The 22,292-nt window shown below is 42.7% G+C and overlaps 1 protein-coding gene across 1 annotated transcript in view; it reads right to left on the minus strand.

Annotated features, from left to right (window-relative positions):
- Positions 1-13,072: 13,072 nt before the first annotated feature.
- The window catches only part of KCNK12 (potassium two pore domain channel subfamily K member 12), a 46,056-nt gene continuing 36,836 nt past the window's right edge, over positions 13,073-22,292 (minus strand). The window contains exon 2 of the mRNA XM_055000527.1: positions 13,073-13,968. Within this exon, the coding sequence (XP_054856502.1) occupies positions 13,073-13,968 (896 nt within the window). The remainder of the gene's footprint in view (positions 13,969-22,292) is intronic.

Genomic DNA, 22,292 nt, shown 5'->3' on the forward strand with positions numbered 1-22,292 from the left:
TGGGGTCAACTCCTGGCAGGTGGCACCCCTGTGACCACACTTGTGCCAAGCATGCACATGCTCCCAGGACTGCATGATGACATCACTTCCTAGAAGTGATGCCATGATGTGCTCCCATGATTCGGGCTGCTCGCCTCCCCACCCATTGCCTGGCAGTGTGCTCCTGGCCAGCAGCTGCTGCAGGAGCTGGAGGGCCAACTTGGTGCCAAGCGAGCCTGCTGCCCCATCAGTGCAGCAGCTGGCGCGGGTGGCATGGGTGGCCTCCCAGCCCTCCCATGCAGCTGCCCGTGTGGCTGCCACCAGCTCCACGCACTCCCAGCCAGTAGCCGCTGCAGGAGGGCCAGCTCGGTGGTGCCCAGTGAGCTGGCCACCCCCCCCCCAGGGCATTGTGGGTGGCCTCCCAGTCCTCCTGCGCAGCTGCCTGTGCTGCCGCTGTCAGCTCTGAGCGCTCCCAGCCATCAGCTACTGCAGGATGGCTAGCTGTGAGCTGACCACCCTGTCGGTGCAGCAGGTACCAGGGTGGTGTGGGAGGCCTCCCAGTCCTCCTGTGCAGCCACCTGCACTGCTGCTGTCAGCTCCACACGCTCCCAGCCAGCAGCCATGCCCGCTGCCTTCTCTTTGGCAGAACCTGGAGCAAGCAATCCCCCTGCCCCCCTAAATACGGCCCTGCAGGTAACAATCGAATGCTGGCTGATCATGACTTCAGCATCCAATAATGACTGGCGTGCCGATCATCATTCACCAGAGAAAGTGCTTTTGTATCTCACACAGGGCTGGTATCAGGGACAGGCATCACTGGGTGGCTTCCAAGGCCCTGTGTCCATTGTGCAGCTCAGCAATCACAGCCTGAAGTTTTTCTCTAGATGGTGGTAATGGTGGCCTTCGGCCTCTCCCTCAACTTGCCTTTAACAGCCACATCACAATGTCAGTGGAGGTGGCAGTGCCTGTAAGTAGAAGCTTCAGCTGTCATTCATTTGCCAGCCTTTTCTTCTCTATCTTTCTCATGGCTGCAGTACCTATGAAGGAACGTACTAGATGGCTTCTGGCTAGGGTCCCTGAAAACCTGGAATCAGCCTCAAACATAATCCAGCACTGAGTCTGGGCTTAAAAAGGGCTGACGGTGTGCTGGATTTTGGCCAATGCTTACCCCTGAAATTAGGTCACACATTCTACTGCCATTCATTGATGGCAGTAGTACACACCACACTACGTCTACATGCACTGAAATCAATGTGTGTAGAGGGGACATGGGTGAGAGTGTGCTAGCACTGCCCCCTGCTGATGGGCAGTTCCTGATTCACAAGCCTAGAGCCTACATGCATAGGAAGTGTACCCCGCCCCTTGTGCTGTACATTTCCTATGTGCTTGGTGCACTCATGTCCAGTTCCCTACTGACATGTGTAGAGGGCTGCAGTGTACATGAATTAAAGGTAGGGAAATCTAGTGAGGCTTCTCCAAACAAATCTAGCATTGGAGAGCCCTGCTACCAATGGGAATGGAAACCCTGACAAATCTTCGTGCAGCAAAGCCTCTTGATTATATGCAGAATAGCAAAAATTCAAATGGTTATGAACGACAAACATCAATACCATGTGACCTGTAGGGAGATAAGAGGTGTGTGTTGAATATTGTCTTCTAACCATTCAAATGAATCAATTTAAGCAGCTTGGCAAGATATTTAACAATTCAATTTTTAGTTACTTGTAGGACTCTGTGGCTGGAAACAGTCTGTAGAGAACCAGAGACAGAAATAGATCAAGCGGGAAAACTGGATATAATGCAGAGACTTTTTAAAAACTGTCATGCAACCTTGCCAGCTATGAAGATGCTCGTAGCATTTTGGGCTTTTTTTTTCCTTCTCAAAATGGCCTCTTCAAATGGGGAAAAGGTATGGGGACCCCGTACCTTTCCCTGCACAAGTTGGAAAGGAGCTGGGATGCACAAATTTAGACCATAAATATAGCTTAATTGGAAAAGATTAAGAATGTGAGCACACACAGGGGCAATCAGCCATGGGGCATTTGGGGCAACTGCCCTGAGCCCAGGCTGGGGGAGGAGTGACTGCCCGTGGCCACACCCTCCTTCATGGAGGGAAAAAGTGGAGGAAGAGCAGGCACTTGTATCCACCCCTTCCAGCTCTTGGGTAGCTGGCTAGGTACTGCAGTGGCAGCATCGCCTGCACCCTCTGGGCTTCGGCAGCAACCAGCTGAGCAGCCACCATACCAGCTCCCTTGCCTTGCATGGGGTGAGGGCCTTGCTTAAGATTGGAGTGGGCCAGGTGGAAGGTGGGCCCCTGTGGGGGGTGCTGGCAGTAATTCCAGGGCCCTACCCTGGACTTTTGCCCAAGGCCCCAGAATCACTATGACTGCCCCTGTACACAGTTACTGCAATGTGATTCAAAGTTTTCTATGGCCACATTTTAATTTTAAAAACACTTCTGCTGTTCATCTAGTTGGACTGAGAGATGTGTCAAATTTGATGAAAAATTGTCACTTTCTTATAACTGAATAGTTTGGCTCGATGACAACTGCATCTCATAAAAATCATTGCTATTTTCCTTCTCCAAGTGCTGACGAGAGACAGCAGGATTCTGTCCCAGAACCAATGATTATTTGTTCTCATTAAGGTGTGTGATTGGGTTATGGATTGCCTTCTAGCCAGCTGGTGCTGAGGGCTAAGTACAAACTGAAACTAAGACCTGATATTTCCTATCTATCTACACAGCGACCTCACATAACATCCTGAACTAGACTCGTTGCTTTTGAATGCAGATGGAAGAATCGTATGTTTGAATGCCTCTCACGTGAAACAAACCATACCTTGTTGCATACAGAAAATCAAACATGGGGAGAGCTCTAGTTTTCCTCATAGATGGAATTTGTTTGATTGCCACAAGTGGTAACACCCCTTCCTGTATCAGTTGATTATTTTGGGAGGTGACTGATGGATGCAAGGTCAAGATGGTACCTGAGCAGAAACTCAATGTAAAACTCCTCTTGTTTTGCTTTCGATAAGTTGCTTTTCTTTTCTATGGTGCTGAAAAACTGCTCAAATCCAGTTTATAGGCAGCTTCTTTTGTTGCAAAAAGTGCCTCAGAGTGTTTTGAGTGAATTATTGCCTCTGCTGTTTATAATTGCTTGGAACTCTGGGATTCTTAACTCCTGCCACATTACTTGTGGGAAGCAGCAAACTGCAGTTTCTTTACTATGTTGTCTAATATCAGTCCTAGAATTGCTTATCCTCTGTTTCAGCATTTTTTCAACTTTGTATTGGATTTTGCTAATGCTATGTCTTTGTAAACTTGCATTTATTTTTCCAATGATATTGTTTATTGAAATGTCCTTGATATTGATTGCACTAATCTCACTCTATGTAATTCGCCTTGAGTCTCAATGAAAAAGGCGGACTATAAATAAATAAATAAAAACAAGGCAAATTAGGAGTGATAGCAGCTAAACTTACAGAGCAATCCTAAGGAGAGTTACTCCAGTCTAAGCCCATTGAAATCAATGGGCTTAGACTGGAGTAACTGTCCTTAGGATTGCACTGTAAATTGTTTGTGCATGCAATGGTGCTGTCAAAGAGATTAAGGAATTTTCTAACTAATGAGCTACCTTCCCCTAAATAATTAAGACTGGATAATTACTTTTCAAGAGTTAATCTTCCATTGCATGACACTCCTTTTAAGGACAGATATGAGAAATTGATACTTTTAAGTGAACTTCTTCAAGAGAAGCAATATCTGGATAATCAGGGCAGAAATGAAATTTCTTCTGGACAAGTATCTTAGCCTTGTTAGCATCTCAGACCCTGCTAACTGCAGATACTGTGAGCAAGATTTATGTGAAACCGGAGGAGATTCTGAGGAAAAATCAAAGTAGTCCTTCAGAGGGGGAATTAAAACCCCATGAGGTGGGAACTAGTATAAAATGGAGAGCAGCTGGAGACATCAAATAAAGAATTTAAAAGTTTTAGGAATCACAATGTTAATTCCCTAATCCCAAGAAAAAAAGAGGGGATGCAGGATTAACAGATGTTTCTGGGCAAGAGGACAATGAGTTCAAGACAGCTCACTCTAATAATCTACATTCTAGTTCTACGGAGATCCCTCAGGAAGATGCAGATGAAGAAATGTTGTGTGAATCTTTTAGGCTTCTTCCTGGAGCAGAGTAGAAAGATATGCCGGTAAGATTTGAAAAATTAAAGGCAAGACTTACTCGCATTTCAGTTGATGAATATGACTGTACTACATCTGTGGAGCATAATACAATTGCTCTGAAGACTTGCAAGAGGTGGTTGAGACCGTGGACCTGATTGGTCTCAGAGATCACTCACAAAATACAGCAATACCACAAGAGCAAAGTAACAAACTAGTTACTTTGGAGACTGGGTCAAAATTAATCACAATCACAGAGGGATCTGCTCTAATAATACATAAGCAACCAAGTGAGAGAAAGTTATCACCAATTGGTTCTCACTTATCTTTGGAGGGGGACATTTTGTCTAAGCCTGCTGTTCATGGATCTAAAGTTGCTGTTATTCGTCTGGATCAAATGAACAATGACTCATCCCCTTACGGAATAATATGATTAAATTACTGTCATGGAATATTCACGGTTGGCACAGTAAACAAAGGGATTGGGATCTAGCAGAAATGTTGAAAGATTTTCACATTTTTTTAGAAGAGATTTGGGCTAAACTAGATAGCTTTGAAGCTTTCAATCTACAAGCCACTTTTAGCATGACTAATAGAGGATATCCAAAGGGGTAGTCTCATAATCTGGGTGAGAAAGGATTTAAATGTAAACATAATTCAAACAGATTTTTTAATGATAGTGCAATAACTTTTAGTTAAGATATTAGGTAAAGCTTTTTTGATAATTAATGTGTATGTCCCTTGTTTAAAAGTTTTAGCTCTTATTACAAAATTCTGTATAAGTGAGTTGTGCCGAAAGAACATACCCTACCACAAATTTTGTTAGTCTTATAGGAGCTACTGGTCTCTTGCCCCTTTCTTCTGTTACAGACAGACTAACACAGATACCCATCTTGATCTACAAAATTCTGGTTAGCTTTCGATAAATATATTGAAAATTTAATTATCAGATATCCAACAGCACAGATTATTCTTATAGGTGATATGAATGCAAGACTCCATGCTAGTGATGTGAATTTTCTGAAATCTAGGTTTGAAGAAGGCTTGCTTTTCTCTAAACTGTGTAATAGTAGAATATCTTTGGACAGGGGCATTAACATTGCTGGCGCCTATTTGCTGAATTTAACAGCAAAATTTGTTTTGGAAATTTTAAATGGCCAACAGGAATTAACATCATCTGATCTAATATCTAACTTTACTTATACCCTACTCAGTGTTTTAGACTATATTCTTGTAGCAGATGAATTACTTCCAAGAACAGTTAAACTCACTGTGATGGAAATCTTTTGTAGGATCATTTCTCCTTGACATTGAATTAAAAATAACATTCTTATCAAATTGGTAGGCTGCAAGATTAACAGGTGGAACCCTTATATTGCGAATAAAGCTAGGAAGCTGATGAATCAGGAAAGTATAAATAACATCAAATGAGAAATTATCAATCATGCAACAGGGCAAAACTTAGATGAGTCATTGGCTAAATTATTGGGAGCAGTTCAAACCTTATTTTTGAAACATGCTACAACTGTAAGAAGGGTGGGAAAGATGGAATGGTTTGATAATGAATGTCAGAAGGCTAAATCAAAACTCAAGAGGAACTATCGAAGAAAGAAAATTTGCTATACACACCATCATATCTTAGGATATATTTCTCAGTAACGAGTTTATAGGAGGCTATTGCATGTGAAAAAAAGACAAACAAGACTGATGAGGTTAAAATTGGATAACAGTGCACAATCAAAACACCCTCAATTGTTTTGGAAAACCCTTAATGATTTAAATAGGCGAGAGAGAAATCTTGAAAGCGAAGAGGAAATCCTCTCCAGGAATTTGGGAGGACTATTTTCTCTGTGAGAGTGGAGGTATTAAGACCAGTGATAAGATCTCTGAGCTGAAACAGAGGTAAGCTTCAGTTACAGAAATATGGGGTGACGTTGACCCTGATGAGGATCTTAGGCTGATTCATTGCCTAAAACCTGGCAAGGCTGCAGGTCCAGATGGCATTCCCTCTGAACTGTTCCTTTTAAGTCCCACTTGATGGCTTTTGCTTCTGGCTGTTTCCCCCCACAGTGTTAGATTAAACAGGTGAAATCTCTGCAGATTGGCACTCATCAATAGAGATGGGCACAAACAGAAAAAAAAAACCCGAACATGATGTTTGTTGTTCATTGCCATCCATGAACATTGCCATCCATGAACAGGAACAACCACGAACATGGCCCTGTTCACGAACATGTTCATGGTTGGCTGTACATGGGGGCCAGCAGGCTCTCCTCCTGCCATCATCCAAGTCAAGATCCCTACTGCACCACTCCCAGAAACCTTACCTGAGCAGGAATCAGGAAAGGTACCAATAATAAATAATAGCTTGGCCCAGAGCCTGGCAGCAGCCCTGGAACTGTCCCACCAAATTCAAGCTCCAATGCACTCTCTCTATCAAAATGCCAACAGCAACTGTCTCTCCACTGTCTGCAAAGTCAGAGCTGGGAGCACCCCTCCCGCCTGGTCTTTTCTCCCTTGTTGTAACAAATTTGGAGCTCAACACTTGAAAGGAAGACTTGCCTATCAAGCTAAATTGGGCTTAGATTGGGGTTTCCAGGACAACAGCAGGAGTTCAGACAATCCCTGCCTAAGTTGCCAAGGGAATTGATTGCAGGTGCCAGACCGTCTGGCTTGACGAACAGCAATGAATGAGGCTTGCAATGACCACCTGTTCATTTAGAATGGGGCCTCACAAACAGCTTGTTCGCGAACAGCAGATTGGGCTGTTGGTGGCTCCCCCCCCCCCCGTATTGCTGTTCGTGCCCATCTCTACTCATCAATTGTGGTACTCATCTATAAAAATAAGGGTACTTGTTTAGATCCCGCAAATTACAGGCCCATTAGTTTGCTATCTGTGCTGGACAAAGTGTATGCCATCCATTTGGAACTTAAATTGGTCAATTGTAATATTTTGGGACCGGAACAATATGGCTTCAGGAAGGGCTATTACATAATGTATAATGGGATAATCTTGTAACATTTGACTGAGAAATATTTAAGATAAATGGTCTATATGGTGCCATTTTTGCCTTAAAATTGGCATTTGATACTGTAAGTAAACTTGTAGGCTAAGCTACAAAAGTGTGCAATTTCAAAACGTAAATTGTATTTGATTCAATAACTAAACTAGTACAACTCTACAGGTTAGGTGGTTGAGGAAAGGTCTTTTAACAGATAGTATACCTGTGGTAAAAGGTGTGCGGCAGAGTTGCATTTTGGCTCCAACACTTTTTGCACTTTACTTAAATGATCTGAGTCCATTCTTGTCAAAAATGAATATAATGGCTTCTTCATTAGGGGCATCAAATTAATACAATGCTTTATGCTGATGATGTCTTACTACTACTATCATTAACTGGGCAGGGTTTAAGAGACCAAATCAATCAATTTATAAATTATTGTGAAATGGAGCAACTTAGTTTAAGTCAGAATAAATCTAAAATACTGCTGTGGAGACCCTAGGAAGACAGGGCATCCTTGGAGGTTGCAAGGAATGGAGTTTGAAGAAGTCCATTCTTACAAATATCTGGGCATCTATTTTGATGCTCTAATGATATGGAAAAGTCATGTACAACATATCACCATAACTAGCCTTTCAGCATCTGTCCATATACTTGAATAAATTTTACTGTACAAAAGATGGACAGTCTTTCCCAGTATTGCTCAAACTGTACAATTCTAAAATCCTACCTCCAACCCTATATGCAATTGCTAAAGATCTTGAGAGACTGCAAGTTAGAGTCTTCCAAAGCAATTGGGAATTCCCAATTGTCTCCAACTCAGTAATTAGATTAGAATTTAAAGTGTACTCCATATAATCAATCACATGGAAATATGCCATTCAGATGTGGTTAAAATATTCTTATTAGAACACCTGACTTAACTAATACATCTAATGAGGGAAGGCTTATTTTTATCATCAAGTGCAAATGCTTATTTAAACAAATTGTGTGAACTGGGATTTTCGTTAGATGATAACCTTACTATTCAAATCACCTGTTGAAAACTATAACAGAAGTAATTTTGTCACATAAGTGGTCTGGGTTACAAACTGATTCATATAGGAAGTGTTCCCCTTCATATTATGGCTATATTTCTACAACTTGCTTTACAGTTGCTAATTATCTGGTTACTATAAAGATCCCAAACACAGATGTTTAATTTTTTTGGCAAGATGTAATTCACTTTCAATAGCCGAATAAACAGGAAGGCTTAAAGGTATTTCCTGGATTGAAAGAAATTGCTCTTGTGCATCTGGAGCAATATTATACTTTCCTTTGTTTACTGAAGCTAGGCTTGATATATTGGGATCCCTTGTCCAATCTGATGTTCAGCGTTCTGCTAATTATATTATTCTGAAATTGTTGTTTTCAAATAATGCGGGCTGGCTGGAAGCTATTGCTAGATTTCTTGCATACATTTTAAAATGATTTTAGTATTTATTGTTTTATGGACATGTTTTATTTTGTTTTATTCATAATCCAACCAACCTACGGTTGAGGGGATTGAAAATAAAATAAATGAATGAATATTTTGGTGAAGAGAGATGGAGAAATCTCTTGCCCTCCCATCTCTTGCCCTCCCATTTCCACTTACATTTTTTTGCAGAACTTAGCAGCTTTCATAGTGGAAACATTCGGTTACCTAGTCCTTCTGAGGCTCAGGCCTTGAGGTCCAGGAGGTGGAGCCTGGTAGCCAAGAGGTGGTGAACTGATGCGTGGAGGAGTTTTGTGGGACAAAGATGGAACCTGAGGGCACCTGATTGAGGCCGAGGATGCACCTGAACAGTTGGGGGAAGTGCCTGTGTCTGGTGCCTGAATGCAGCTTGATGGACAAAGGGGGCATAAGTAGTACAGGAAGAACTCCTTCTGAGTAAAACAGAAAATATCCTTCCTTCTTGATTTTGGCCCCTCCTCTTGATGCAGTGGTTGGCAGGACTTTAATCTGGAGAACCAGGTTTGATTCCCCCCTTCTCTTGAAGCCAGCTGGGTAACCTTGGGTCAGTCACAGAGCTCTCTCAGCCCCGCCCACCTCACAGGGTGATTGTGGTGTTGACAATAATAACAGACTTTGTAAACCGCTCTGAATGTGGCATTAAGTTGTCCTGAAGGGCAGTATATGAATTGAATGCTGCTGCTGCTGTTATCTTTCCCCAAGAAAGACTGAAAAGAACTCTTATACCCTGAATCTTGGCAACCTTGGCTAAGGGGGAAGGTCAGGAAGAGGCTTCCCACATTCCTCACCAAGCAGGCATGCTATGCTCCCAGAAACAACCACACAAAATGCTTGCTCTTTTTAGAAGGTGAGGTGCAAAGCCTGTGCAATCACCAGCAGCAACAGTGGTCTGCCAGTATAGTCACTAATAAAGTTTTTGCTCTGTGCCAGCTTGCACTTCTCTGCTCATTTTGCCCTCCTTGCCATTCTAATTCTTGTCCTATTTTTCCTTCATCCATTCATATCTAAGGCGGAAGCATAAATCATGCACATTCCAAATCTGGTATCTGATTCTTTCACTATGTAGGGCTTTCTTCTGAGAATAAAGCCACATGGCTGTTGGCCACCCTTTCTGTTCTCTGTGTAAATGCTCATCTAGAAACATTAGATATGATCTGGGTAAGGGTAATGAATACCTTCTCATCACAACCCTCCCTGTTCCATGAACAGAAATACAGTGGGCAAATAGCACTGCGTGGATTTATTCCATAATAGTACATGTAGTATTAGGTGTATTACATGATTCTGCACATGGCCTAGCTGTGTGCCAAACTGGGCATAGTTTTCAACATAGCGATAGAGTAAACTTACGTTTAAAATGTGCAGACATTTTTTTTTAGTCCTTGAGACTGCAAAGATACTACTTGTGAGTGTCTGCACACTTTCAAAGCTAATAGAATGTGCAGGATTTTCAGTAGCCAGGCAGTGAATCTTCATTGTCCTGCTTTGTCTCTCTTTATGATTAGGAGAAATAGCCCAAATCATGCAAATCTATGTAAATTGACTTATTTTGCATAATTTATATATAAGGTGAAGAATCACTTTTTTATTAGCACTATATTTTTGCAAGCAAACACATGTATACTTCCCAGTTAAATAAGTTCAAATTATGCAATGGTGTAACCCAAAAAATGGGGAATGTAGCCCAGTGAACCAGGGACTATATAGATAATCTCAAGTTCAGTCACTGAACTCTCAGGCTCAAAGAGTTCAGGTATTCTCAGTGAACACAAGAAGCTGCATTATATTGTGTCAGACCATTGGTCTACTAAGACCAAGGGTTTCTAATTTAATTTGCAGCATCTCAAGAAGAGGTTTGCCACATTACCAACTGCCTGGTACTTTTTAAAGGTGAAGATCCTGGGACCCTTTGTATGCAAGGCAGATGCTCTACCACTGAGCCATGCCCCCTCCCCTCAGAAAAGATATCTGCCCAGAGAGTTCATTAGAGTAGACCTCAGTGCAGGTAGGTGGACTGATGCAGTATAAGGCAGCATCTTCTATCTTAGGCCAAAAAAATAAATTAAGAAAATTGTGGCTTGTATTTGTTTATTTTGGAACTCTAAAACATGAAATACACAAAGCCTCAATAGTTTTCCAGAAGGGATAGGCAGACGATCAAGGCTAACTGAAGACTTTCGCATGTGTAAATTGTGAGGTCAGGTGTGTATCTGACACCCTCTAAAACATTCATGGAGACATAGCTTGAAATGCAGACTGCAACAAATGTTTGCTAATTTAAATATTTGCATTGAAATGAGTATATTTGAGGCAGCCAAATTAATTACTACAAAAATAATCAACAATGATTGCCTTCTTTCTATAGGGTTCAGCACTCTTTGGTTTTCCTGGGTGCTGCCACATCTTCTTGGTGCCAGTATCTGTTTTTATTCTTAATCATCCTTGCTCTCACTGCTTTTAATCTGATTGGTGGAGCTGACTCATGTGATTTCATTTGTATGTGTTCTTGAAGTTCTTATTTCAGATACAGTCTTCTGGTATTAGGAACAAAATTATGTGAGTTGTGTCACTGCCAATTAATTTAAGTGGAACTGAGGATAAATTAAGTTAAAAACAGTGAGGACAAAGAAGAAGAAAAATGGTACTGGGAAGAAGGAGCAGCCAGGACCCTTGACCCTCACAGAAACAAGCAGAAAACTAGACAAGTAATTCTGGCTCAGTCTTACACGAATTAGCTGTGTGTGTCAGTGTAGTCTTAAGGAAAATTAAACTCTTCTAAGTCCCTTGAAATGTTAGAAGGCATAGAAGGGTGTCAGTCTGTTTAGAATTGCACTATGTGAGACCTCGTGAACTTGAATCTGGGGTACCTGAGTTCTAGTGCTACCTTTGCTGTGGAATTATTTGGTGGCCTTGGGCAAGTCACTCTCTCTCTCACCTGTAATTCCCCATCCGTAAAGTGGGAAGGAAATCAATAACCTGCCTCATACAAAATTAGAAAGCATTTTTGCAAAGTTAAAAATATTACATAACGGATAGTAGCATTTTCATTCTCGTATTTAGGTGTTCATAGAATTTTCAGACTTGGATATGTCTTTGGGATTGAAACAGCATATTTTAGAAGTGTGAAAAACAGCACTAAGGCTTCAAGCAACATATGAATGCATATTCATAGCGCTCATAAATAGACAAAGTCTTCGGTCATGAATGATGCAAAGGCACATGCTGTTGCAATCTTGCTGAAGCAATGCAGGTGTGAGGACTGGCCAGTGCTTAGGTGGGAGACCTCCTAGCAATCCCATGAACGCTGTCGTAAGTTCCACAAACGGAAGGTGGGACATAAATGTAATTAACAACATGGGGAGAAAAGGAAGCAAGTTAAACATTTCCACTGGTTCTTCATAGAAGTTAAGCAGATCTAGAGTGTTTTGAAACATTGTTGTGGCATTTTAATTCTTTAAAATTTGTGTGACTGGCCACGCTCCTTCACTTCAGACATAATGGTAAATCATGGTTTAACTACAGTTAATTTGTTAAAAACAGGACTCAGCTTGTAGATGCTGGTTTCCTTGGCAAATATAGGTTTTGTCACTTTTTGCTCTTTCTCTCACCACATCTGCCGAGACATGGTTGGTATCCCAGCATGCCCTGGTGTGAAAGCAGTGTCAATGACCAAATCAAGATTAAGCCAGGAGATCCATGTTTGTTTCTCACTTGAAATCATAGGTGAGACCAGGGCTTTTTTTCTGGGAAAAGAGGTGGTGGAACTCAGTGGGATGCCCTTGGAGAAAATGGTCACATGGCTGGTGGCCCCGCCCCCTGATCTCCAGACAGAGGGGAGTTTAGATTGCCCTCCACGCCGCCAAGCGGCGCGCAGGGCAATCTAAACTCCCCTCTGCCTGGAGATCAGGGGGCGGGGCCACCAGCCATGTGACCATTTTCAAGCGGTTCCGGAACTCCGTTCCCCCGCGTTCCCCCTGAAAAAAAGCCCTGGGTGAGACTAACTGTGGAGAACAAATGGATTCTAAACCAGTTTCAGATCCTGGTTTGACATACTATAACTCACCATAGATAACAGAGTGGCCAGGTAAACACAGTTACTACTCAGAGATAGTTTAATTAAACCATGGTTAGGCATGATGTCTGAACCAAGTCTCCATTATTACTTAATAATACAACCCATTGTTTGAAACCTCTATAAATACTGATTATGATTCTCTGTGTAAAGATCAAAAAAGGGGAAGAAATACTGATGCATCTTAGGGACTTCAAAAAACTTTAAAAAACAAATTGCATTAAAAAAACCCTTTTAAAACCTTCCCATAAACTTGCCCTTGAGATCAGTTTAACCATTTTTATATTATTTTATTAAATAAATAATAAGAAAATGTCTTTGTCCTATAGAAGATAATTTCAAAATTTCTACCTAGAATCACTTGTCTCTGCCAATCTGTTATTCATGATGGCTAGAGCACCTACTCCTCCTGAAAAGCCATTTTGTCTAGTGTTTATACAGACATTCCTAGGGTAGCCATTGGCTGTCTCGGATAATTGCTTTTGGAGAAGCGCCAGAGAGACTTTGTTAGAGGCTGTGAGATCCCTCATGGAGATCATTTCCCCTGAGAGCCTTCTCCCATCTGTGTCACTGTCATACTGTCCATCAGTTTCCACAGAGATATTGTGCCGGCGGAAGCGGGATCCCGGCGTGATGGCATTCCGCCGCCCAAGGCGAGCGTTTGGCTTATGGCAATCTGGGCAACATCTACATCGAAACTTTCTTAGCATCCAGTTTAAAATCTGCTTGATTACAATCGATATGACGTTAAAAAGAGAGTATATGCAGCATACCCCCATTAATATAAACATGAAGTTCCCAAATCTGTACAATCCCTGATTTCGGTACACAGCATTTTGACTGCTCACCAGATCGCCAAATCCAATGGTGCTGAAGGTGACAAAGCAGTAGTACAAGGAGTCAATGTAATTCCACCCTTCCACGGCTGTGTACATGGCCGAGGCACAGCAAGAGAGAATAATGGCAAAGATTCCCAGAATCAGCATCACATGATAGACTGATGGCTTCCAACCAATCAGGCTGTCTGCGTCAGAGATGGATGAGCCCCTTCGGCAGGTTGGAGGTAGAAGACCACTTCTCCGCAGCTGCCTCTCATGGCAAGCCTTCATGACCAAAGCCAGAAGGGAGATGATCCGTTCCAGGAAGAGATTGAAGAAGAGAATAGTTCCTGCACATCCAAAGAGACCATAAACAATAAGGAAGGCTTTCCCAGCTACTGTTGCTGGGGTGGACATCCCAAAACCTGGAGGGGCAGAAAGGTAATGAAATTATTAGAAACAGAGATAGCCCAAGAAATTTTGGTTTCTGAACTAAAATATTCAAATGCCACAGGGATTAGAGAGAGAAAAAAAGAAAAAAAACCAAGTAACAAACATTTTGCTGTCTTTTACGTTTACCTCCAGACCTGCTGGTTAATATGGGCTTCCTCAATCAACCTAATAATAGCACTGCTCTGGGCTTAACATAAACAGAGTTGTTTCTGAAGCCTATCAAGGCCTGTTTCTTAATTAAAACAAATATAGCCAATTAATCATACATTTTAATCAATGGATTAAATCTGCATGGGAAGTATAGGAATACTTTTTCTAAGAAGGTTTCAATTACTGTATTAATACTGTAAATATTTGTATTAAAACATAGAGGTTTTTTTTTTTTAACTGTCAGGAGTGCCATTTAACTAAGCACTCTAATCAACCAATGACAGCTCTTTCTACATTACAAAAAAGGAATTTTGCCATCACTACGCACCCAGAACTTTTGTACTTCTTCAAAGAGGTACTTGATTCTGCACAGACAAACCATTTTGAAAAAGTCAAACAGTGGTGGGGTCTGGGGCGTGTCATGAACTGTGTGCCACTTCCTCACATATAGCCTGGTGTAAGTACAGCTGGTGCAAACAAACTGTGGAACCTACTGAGTGTCTACTGTGGGAATAGAAAATGGGTGGCCTCATGTACTCTCTAAAGTTGCCCACCTGTGATTTTAAAAATAACTTGATAGAGGGGAAACTAGGAGTGGGATAGTGGGCTGGACTGTGAGGCACTGTGGGAAATTTTTGATGGACTAGGGGGTGGAAAGTGGACTTCGATAGGTCAGAAGGTGGAAGCTTGTAGATTTTGGTATATTATATAGACAAGATGATCAGAGGATTGGGACAATAGATATTTTAATGCCCTGGCTTAGAATATCAGACTTAGTAACAAGCATCTAATAAGTAATAAGCCAAAAAATTCCAAATAGGCAGATTAGTAATTACAATGACTGATGATTTGCAGTCATGCTGAGTTTTAAAAGTAGTGATTTTGGGAAGGGGAGGCTGAACCCTTTCCCTTGAAAACAGCTTTAATTCTACCTTTCTCTTAAGTGTTTCTAGTTGTTCACAATCACCGTTTCCTCCTCTGCTGCTGCTTCAGCAGCCACTTTTTCTCTTTGATTAATTTTCCTCTGCTGCTGCTTCAGCAGCCACTTTTTCTCTTTGATTAATTTTCTGATTAATTGACTGGGATCCCAGTCAATCAGGGATCACACACTAGATATGATGACATCACAATGCTGCAAAGCCAATCAGATTTAGCCATGTGCTGATGCCACTAAAGGTGCTGATGAAGACCAATAGAGTTAGGACAATGTTGGAGTAGGTTATTCTAGCCAATCGGGAGCACCATAAGCACTGAAGTTTCTTAGCTCTTTTGGAATGGTCCCCCAAAATTGCCAAAAGAAATCCTCCCTTTCCATTCTCACCCACTGACCAGTTCCATGCAGTTTGCTAAAGAAAACAGAACTTCCCAGATCAATAGCTCTATGCACATATCAACTTCTGAGTTACCTCAAAGAATTTAAGTCTTTTAAGCATGAGAATGTAGACAGTCCAGAGTTCTTTTCATCGTCACAGGCTTTCCAGAAACCTTCCACCTTAAGGGAGGTATTTGTATCAAAGATCTGCCCATCATTTCAGAATTTTATGTCATTTGGAAGTCTGTGGAACAATCAACTCAGCTTGGCAGCCCCTTTAAACTGCAACTGTTATCTGGCAACCTTGCTCGTATTTTACTTGGGGACACAAACCAAGGACTTGATTCAAGAGCTTGTTTGCTAGAGTATGGTTGTGGTGGAGAGGAGTGGGAAACTTGAACAGAACACTGTTGATGGATGAATCAAAACATACAGCAAATCCCCTTATTCAGAAGGCTAAAGTATGATAATATACTACCAGGGAGCCAGACAGCTGTAGAGATTTAGAGCTCTTGCAGGGGGAAAAATTACACCCTTGTTTGACCTCCACACCAATCAAATCCTTTTCAGTGGCATCTAAACAGCTCAAGGACGTTTCAAAAAATAGGATGTTGTCAATTATGCTTTCAGATCGTTCACCAAATCACAGAGTGAGTTTTCAAAAGCAGTCCTTATCTCCAAAGCGGACATACAAGAAATGGAAACAGACAACCGTGAACTACCCAACTGTGGCCTAAAAGCTTACTGCATGGCAGTTGAAGAAACCACAAGGTGAGTCACAGAAGTATTGCCTTGGACAATTTGAGAAAATGAGTTACTCCCCATTCCAAAGACTTCTAATTTGGGGAATTGGGGGGACTTAGCAGCAATGGTGTGTTTACTTTATGGACAAATTATGGCACTGCCACATGGTTATCAATATTTATTTAATACATTTTTTATCACACCCTACTTCCAAGAAGCTCAATGTTTTTCTTAAATCTGTTTTATCCTCACAACAACCTTGTAGTTGTAGTTTAAGCTGAAACAGAATGACTGGTCCAATGTCACCCAACAATATTCATGGCAGAGTGGGGATTTGAACCTGAGTCTCCCACATCCTAGCCTGAGATTTAATCAGTACATCATACTGGCTTTGAGATACTATGCTATAGGTGGTTAGTACTCTGTGTTTCAAAGGGCACTGTTTAGAGCCAGTTTAGTGTAATGTTTAAGATCGGCAGGACTCTAATCTGGAGAACCGGGTTTGATTCCCCACTCCTCCACCTGAAGCCGGCTGGGTGACCTTGGGTCAAGTCACAGCTTCTCAGAGCTCTCTCAGTCCCACCACCTCAGTGATTTTTGTGAGAATAATAATAACACACTTCATAAACTGCTCTGATTGGGTGTTAAGCTGTCCTGAAGGGCAGTATGTAAATCAAATGTTGTTGTTATTATTATGATGTCACCTTAGTCACAATGTATCCACTTCTTATGGTTTGGTCCTATGGAACCAAACAACCACTCAGAACATGTGTGATAATGATTTTATTTCTCATCAGGGATGATGAAACTGTTTCTCCATTACCATTCCTTTATTGTTCTGTGGGGTTTTCTATGCTGGCTTCCACTGCTCTTGAGTTCCACTTTAACCAGGAGAATTTTTGATATGAATTCTGGAAATGGCTTGCAGCAGCTGTCAGCTGCTTCAGATTGTGATCTTACATTACAGATACTTATATATTTTTCTAGGCAAAGACTAAAAAGCTTACTGCACGGCAGTTGAAGAAACCACAAGGTGAGTCACAGAAGTATTGCCTGGAATGTTTCCCCACCGTTGTCTCTACCAACTGAAAGTCCCAACTTCCTAATGCTCCACCAGCTCCCAAGAGAAGCTGCATTACATGGTGAAGCTTCTCCACTGTGTAAAAGAAAATCAGATTAAAAGGAACTGTGGATCTTAACAACTGGATTCAATCAAAAATGTAATTGATTTGAATTGTACCTAATTCAGCTGAAAAGCATTAAAGAAGTGTTAGCATGGTACAGTAGTTGCAATGTCGAATTAGAATCCAGGGAGACATGGATTCAAATCCTCACCCTGCCATGAACCTCATTGGGAGACCTTAGGCCAGCATAGGTCAGCATAGTCAGATACTGCCTAAGGTTGATGACCCATCAGCGGGCCTACAGTTGATAGAATCCATAGCTCCTACTTGTCATCTGCCTCACTGTAGCTGCCTGCCTTTCTCTCATCCTTGCCACACTCCATAGCAGTGGCAAGCAGGAAAAGAAACAGCAGCCTGTTTGCTTGCCTCACACTCTTCCTCTAGAGCACTGGGCCTACATTGGGGTTTGAGCCAGAGAAAGAAGGCAAGGTAAGTGAATGTTCACTCTGAAAGAGTGTGGGAGGCCTGCCAAATGAGCAGGGAAGAGGCAGCTGCCAACTCCTCAGCTCCGGCCCAGAGGGAGAGGGAAAGTGAACAGGCAGCAGTAGCGGCAAGGAGAATGGGCCTACTGTGGGAGGGGAGACCCACAGAGGGCATCTGCCTTTGCTGACGCGCAGTACTTTCACCTGCTACAAATCTGCAGCTACTGAAAACATAGTAAGATGACACAAACCCCATGTCAAAAACTCCTGTGAGGGTTTGGTACACTGTGGAGAAATGTTCAAGCTTAATCTTCTTGCTGATATGCTAAGTTTTCTCTTCAGGGAAGTAATTTTTTTTAAAAAAAGAAACATGGGGAAGCATTTGAACACGTGGACCTTCCCCATCCAGTCTAAAGGGACCACTGCATGTGTCTTTTGTATTTTTGAACAGGCCTTAAGGGCTCCAAACTAAAATTGATCTGACCATTTCAGAATTAGGCACAACCCCTTCACTAATTTTAGAAACAGCAGACACACTGTGACAACATACGCGATTTATAAGCATGAAAAAGCAGACCCTTAGAACAATAGCACAGTAGATTAACCTTAATTGCTACATAGCCTCCAGGAGCAGAAGAAATAATGAGAGAATTTGGAAGCTTAGAGTGAACAATTATACCTAGGAAATGAGCGTGACTTCCTCAGCAATATATTTTATTGTTAATAGTTTGCAAATATGTTCTTAGAGCCCCATGAGGAAGAGGGAATACCATGTGGCAGCTCTTGGGTCTGTTTTTCCCTCTGCCTGTACCAGCAAGGGCTCTCCGTTTCCCCCATCTACCATACATAAGGAAGTGCTCAGTGGTAGCAGCAGAGACTCCAGGGAAGCTTTAGGCACTAGCTCCAGGGATCAGGCTTCCTGCTCTAGTGCATGGAAGCAAGAAGTTGTGGCTCCTGTGGGCCTGGTGCTGGGAAACTGATGGATGCTGTGGCAAAAGGAGCTGAACATGCTCTCTCACTAAGCCAGACATCTAACACCAAAGAAAGGCTGCTATGGGGCTCCCTCGAAGCACACCCAACCCTTGCCAGGCCCTCCCCGAGGAGCTCTTCACTGAGGCTCCACCCACACATTACAAAATCCTCATGTTTGTTGAGGATCAAGACAAAGACTTGGCATCACATACCTGTGATCGAGTTTTGTGCTTCCCAGAGGCACAACTTTTTTAATGTTTGTGACCAGAGCAAGCAGGAAGAAGACAATCTAGCCTCTTCCCCCTGCTGTTTTTACACCCTTAAATGGCCCATGGAGCCGTCATTCTCTCCATTGTAAAATTATGTTACTCACATGGCTACACATATGTTTCACAACAAGAGCCAATGGTAGCTTTAAGAGAACTAGATTGTATCTAGGAGGCACAAAACTCCCATTGCATATGTTATGCAAAGTCATGTTGTTCCCCGCAAAATGTGGGACCTAGTAATGTGTAGCAGGATCTTGAACCATGTAGATCTTTTGGATGCCTTTAAGGCTGCAATGAAAAGTGCATGTACCTGGGAGTAGGGATCCCCCTCCCCTCCCCCACCCCACCCCCACTTACCTAACTGGTGGGGGGGGCGTGCACCTTCCCTGCGGGCTCCCCCATGGTGCTGCGTGCTCCTGTGTGCAGCAGCCACCAGGATTGGGCCCGTTTTGGCCTGTATCGGGGGCACTGTAGAGCATGGGAGTGCTCCTGTGCTCTGCAGCGCCTGAAAACAGGCCTGATCCGTGGCAAAATGGGCTCGTTTTCGGGCACTGTGGAGCGCACCCCCTCTCCCTCAAGGTAAGTGCCAGGCCCCTATCCTCTGCCGGGAGGTTGAGGGGGCCTGACAACCCTACCTGGGAGTAAGCCCCACTGAACAGACTCACTTCTGTGTAGGCATGCATAGGGTTGCACTGCGAGCCACTTTGGGAGCCTTGTGTTGGGCTGAGAAGAAGAGTACAAACCTAGGGGATTTCCCCCCTAGGGCTGTTTTTGTTTCCCTGCCTGCTCCTACTATGTAGGATTCAGAGAAGAGAAACAGGAACCAGGCCAAGGGTTACATGCCCCTCCTTTCCACAGTTCTTCATTTCACAAAGCCGGATTTCACTTGTTTGGATAATTAGTATGTTTCATTTAGTATTTTGAACCTGTGAGGACTCATGGGGGAGAGAAAATCCCATTTTCCCTTCCTGACCACTCCACTATCCCTGCTGCTTCCATTTCCTCATCCTCTCCTGCCTCCTTGTTGATGCTTTTCCCATTTCCTCATCCTCTTGTCATTGCCTCCATCTCCACTCTGCTCCGCCACACTCATCTTCCAGTTACCACTTGGTTTCTTTTCCATTGTATCTTCCAACTGTTCTTGCACCCACTTTTTCCCCTTCCCAGTTGCCCAGTGCTGGCTCACGTCCCTCACCCGTACCTGCTGTTGCTGTTCCTTTCTGCTTCTGGTTTGCTCCTGTCCAGGGCATTCATCCCTTCCCTGACTTCCACCCTGGTATGACTGTCTGGCTCCTCTTCTTTAGTGCGGGGCACCATTTTGGGCTGCTACAGAAATCTCATGCACCACTGGAACTCTTTAATGTGTAAGAAGGTTAACTCCTAATTTTGTTTTGTTTCAAGTTTTGTGTTATGCTGTAAACCTGGTTAACAGAAAACTCTCCCTAGCCCTTGGTGCCCCCCTTGCAGATAGTTTGATCCGTATAGTGGGGCCATACTTGGGAATTAAATATGTGATAGTATGTTATATTGTATCTTACATTGTTCTTTTATTTTTCATAGTCACTCTTCAAATTTATATCCCACCCCAGGCTTTGGGGCAGACGCTTCTCCATCTGGCAGAGATCCTCACAGCAACCGCATTTACTCTGTATCTTCCTCAGGTTACAGAGTTGCCCTGGTAAGTAGAGACAGCTATACCACTCCTCCCCTTGTTCCCGGGATCTGGCCTACTTGAGCTACAAGCTCCTACAAGCCACTTTCTTCAAGGTCTGCCCTTGAAGCTAGATTTGCCTCCTTGGGCTGGGTCTCTCCTTTCCTTGTCACCCCCAACCTCACTGCCACCCAAGTGGGTTCCCCTTCCTCCCATTGCAGCTGCAAAGGCCTTCCAGTCTCTGCCAAGCCAGCTTATAGCTGGGTGGACCCATCCCACCAGCACTTAAGCATGGGCAGAGGTTCTGTGCGCCTTCACTGGGGGCAATGGGTCTGAGAGGACAGCAGTGTCCTCTATCAGGAATGGGCTTCTTCTACTGCTGCCCCAAAGGCTTCTCCACCACAATCTCTTCTGTCCTAAAAGAATTCTTTAACCGCTGCACCATAGAACTGGGGAGAGGAAAAAAATGTACAAGGAAAATCCCAAGAGGAGTGGGTGGGTGGGGGGAGAGAAAATAGGAGGCCACAATGTTGTTGTTGATGAAGTGTCTACTATAGGAGTGCAAAACTGCATGCATGTAAAAAAGCAGGTTAAAATGATATAAAAATTGCAAAAGCACACAGAAAAACACAGATACAAGGACTGGTATTTCCAACATGATCTGATAACCTTTAACGAGAAATTAGACATATCTATTAGAGAAACTTACTCAGCAAAGCCACAGACTACAGCAACTTCAGGCAAAGTTTAGTGGTGCCAAGTCACCTTATGCTTAACTGTCTTTTTTATTGGTTGTGAACAACAGTAAACGTCTCTGAAAGAGATAGTAAGGGCAATACTTGGATACATGTACTCTAGCTGGAAAGAGAAGTATATGATTTTGTTCTGTAGTTGCCCATGACTTTCTCGGCAACAATCTGATCCAGACAACTCTTCAATCCAACGCTCAAGTTTGAAGCAGAAGAGTGTTCCCAAGTTTGCAGTGTTCATTGCCAATGAAAAATGCCTGTAAAAGTCAACATCACCATCCTGTAGTTTCCATGTTTTTGAAAGAAATCACACTATTGTGTTCAAAGTTTGCAGGGCAAGTACATTGTCCCAAATCATGCTTAAACACCAACAAACCTCTGCCTATAACGGCTGCATTATTAGATGTGACCAAAACATAAGCATGATGGTGACTACAGGTTTGTGAATGATGGCTAGCAAAACACCTTTCCACTTAGACTGGGAGACTGATATTGTCTATTCATTTTCTCACTGTGATCTACATTTGCCTTTGTTGCATCTAGTCAATGCTATTTCTTTCTATGTCTTTATCACAAGGGAAAATATTAACACTTGTTTGGGGAGGATAGCTATGCTCTCAATTATTTTAATAAGGGAGGCCTGATTCATCTTCCTACATTCCTACAGATTTGCAAAGGTCCAAATTTGAAGGCAAGGAGATGCTTAAACTGGTTGTATCACCCACCAAACTCTCAAAGGAATGCCGTGATGGTGCTGAAGTTAGACGTATTCCACAAATATATTATTGGGTCTGGTCAGTTGGTCCACTAGGACTGAGGCTTACCAGCTATCTATCTGAAAGA

This window comes from Eublepharis macularius, chromosome 1 (genome assembly GCF_028583425.1).
Source record: "Eublepharis macularius isolate TG4126 chromosome 1, MPM_Emac_v1.0, whole genome shotgun sequence".
Classification (NCBI taxonomy): domain Eukaryota; kingdom Metazoa; phylum Chordata; class Lepidosauria; order Squamata; family Eublepharidae; genus Eublepharis; species Eublepharis macularius.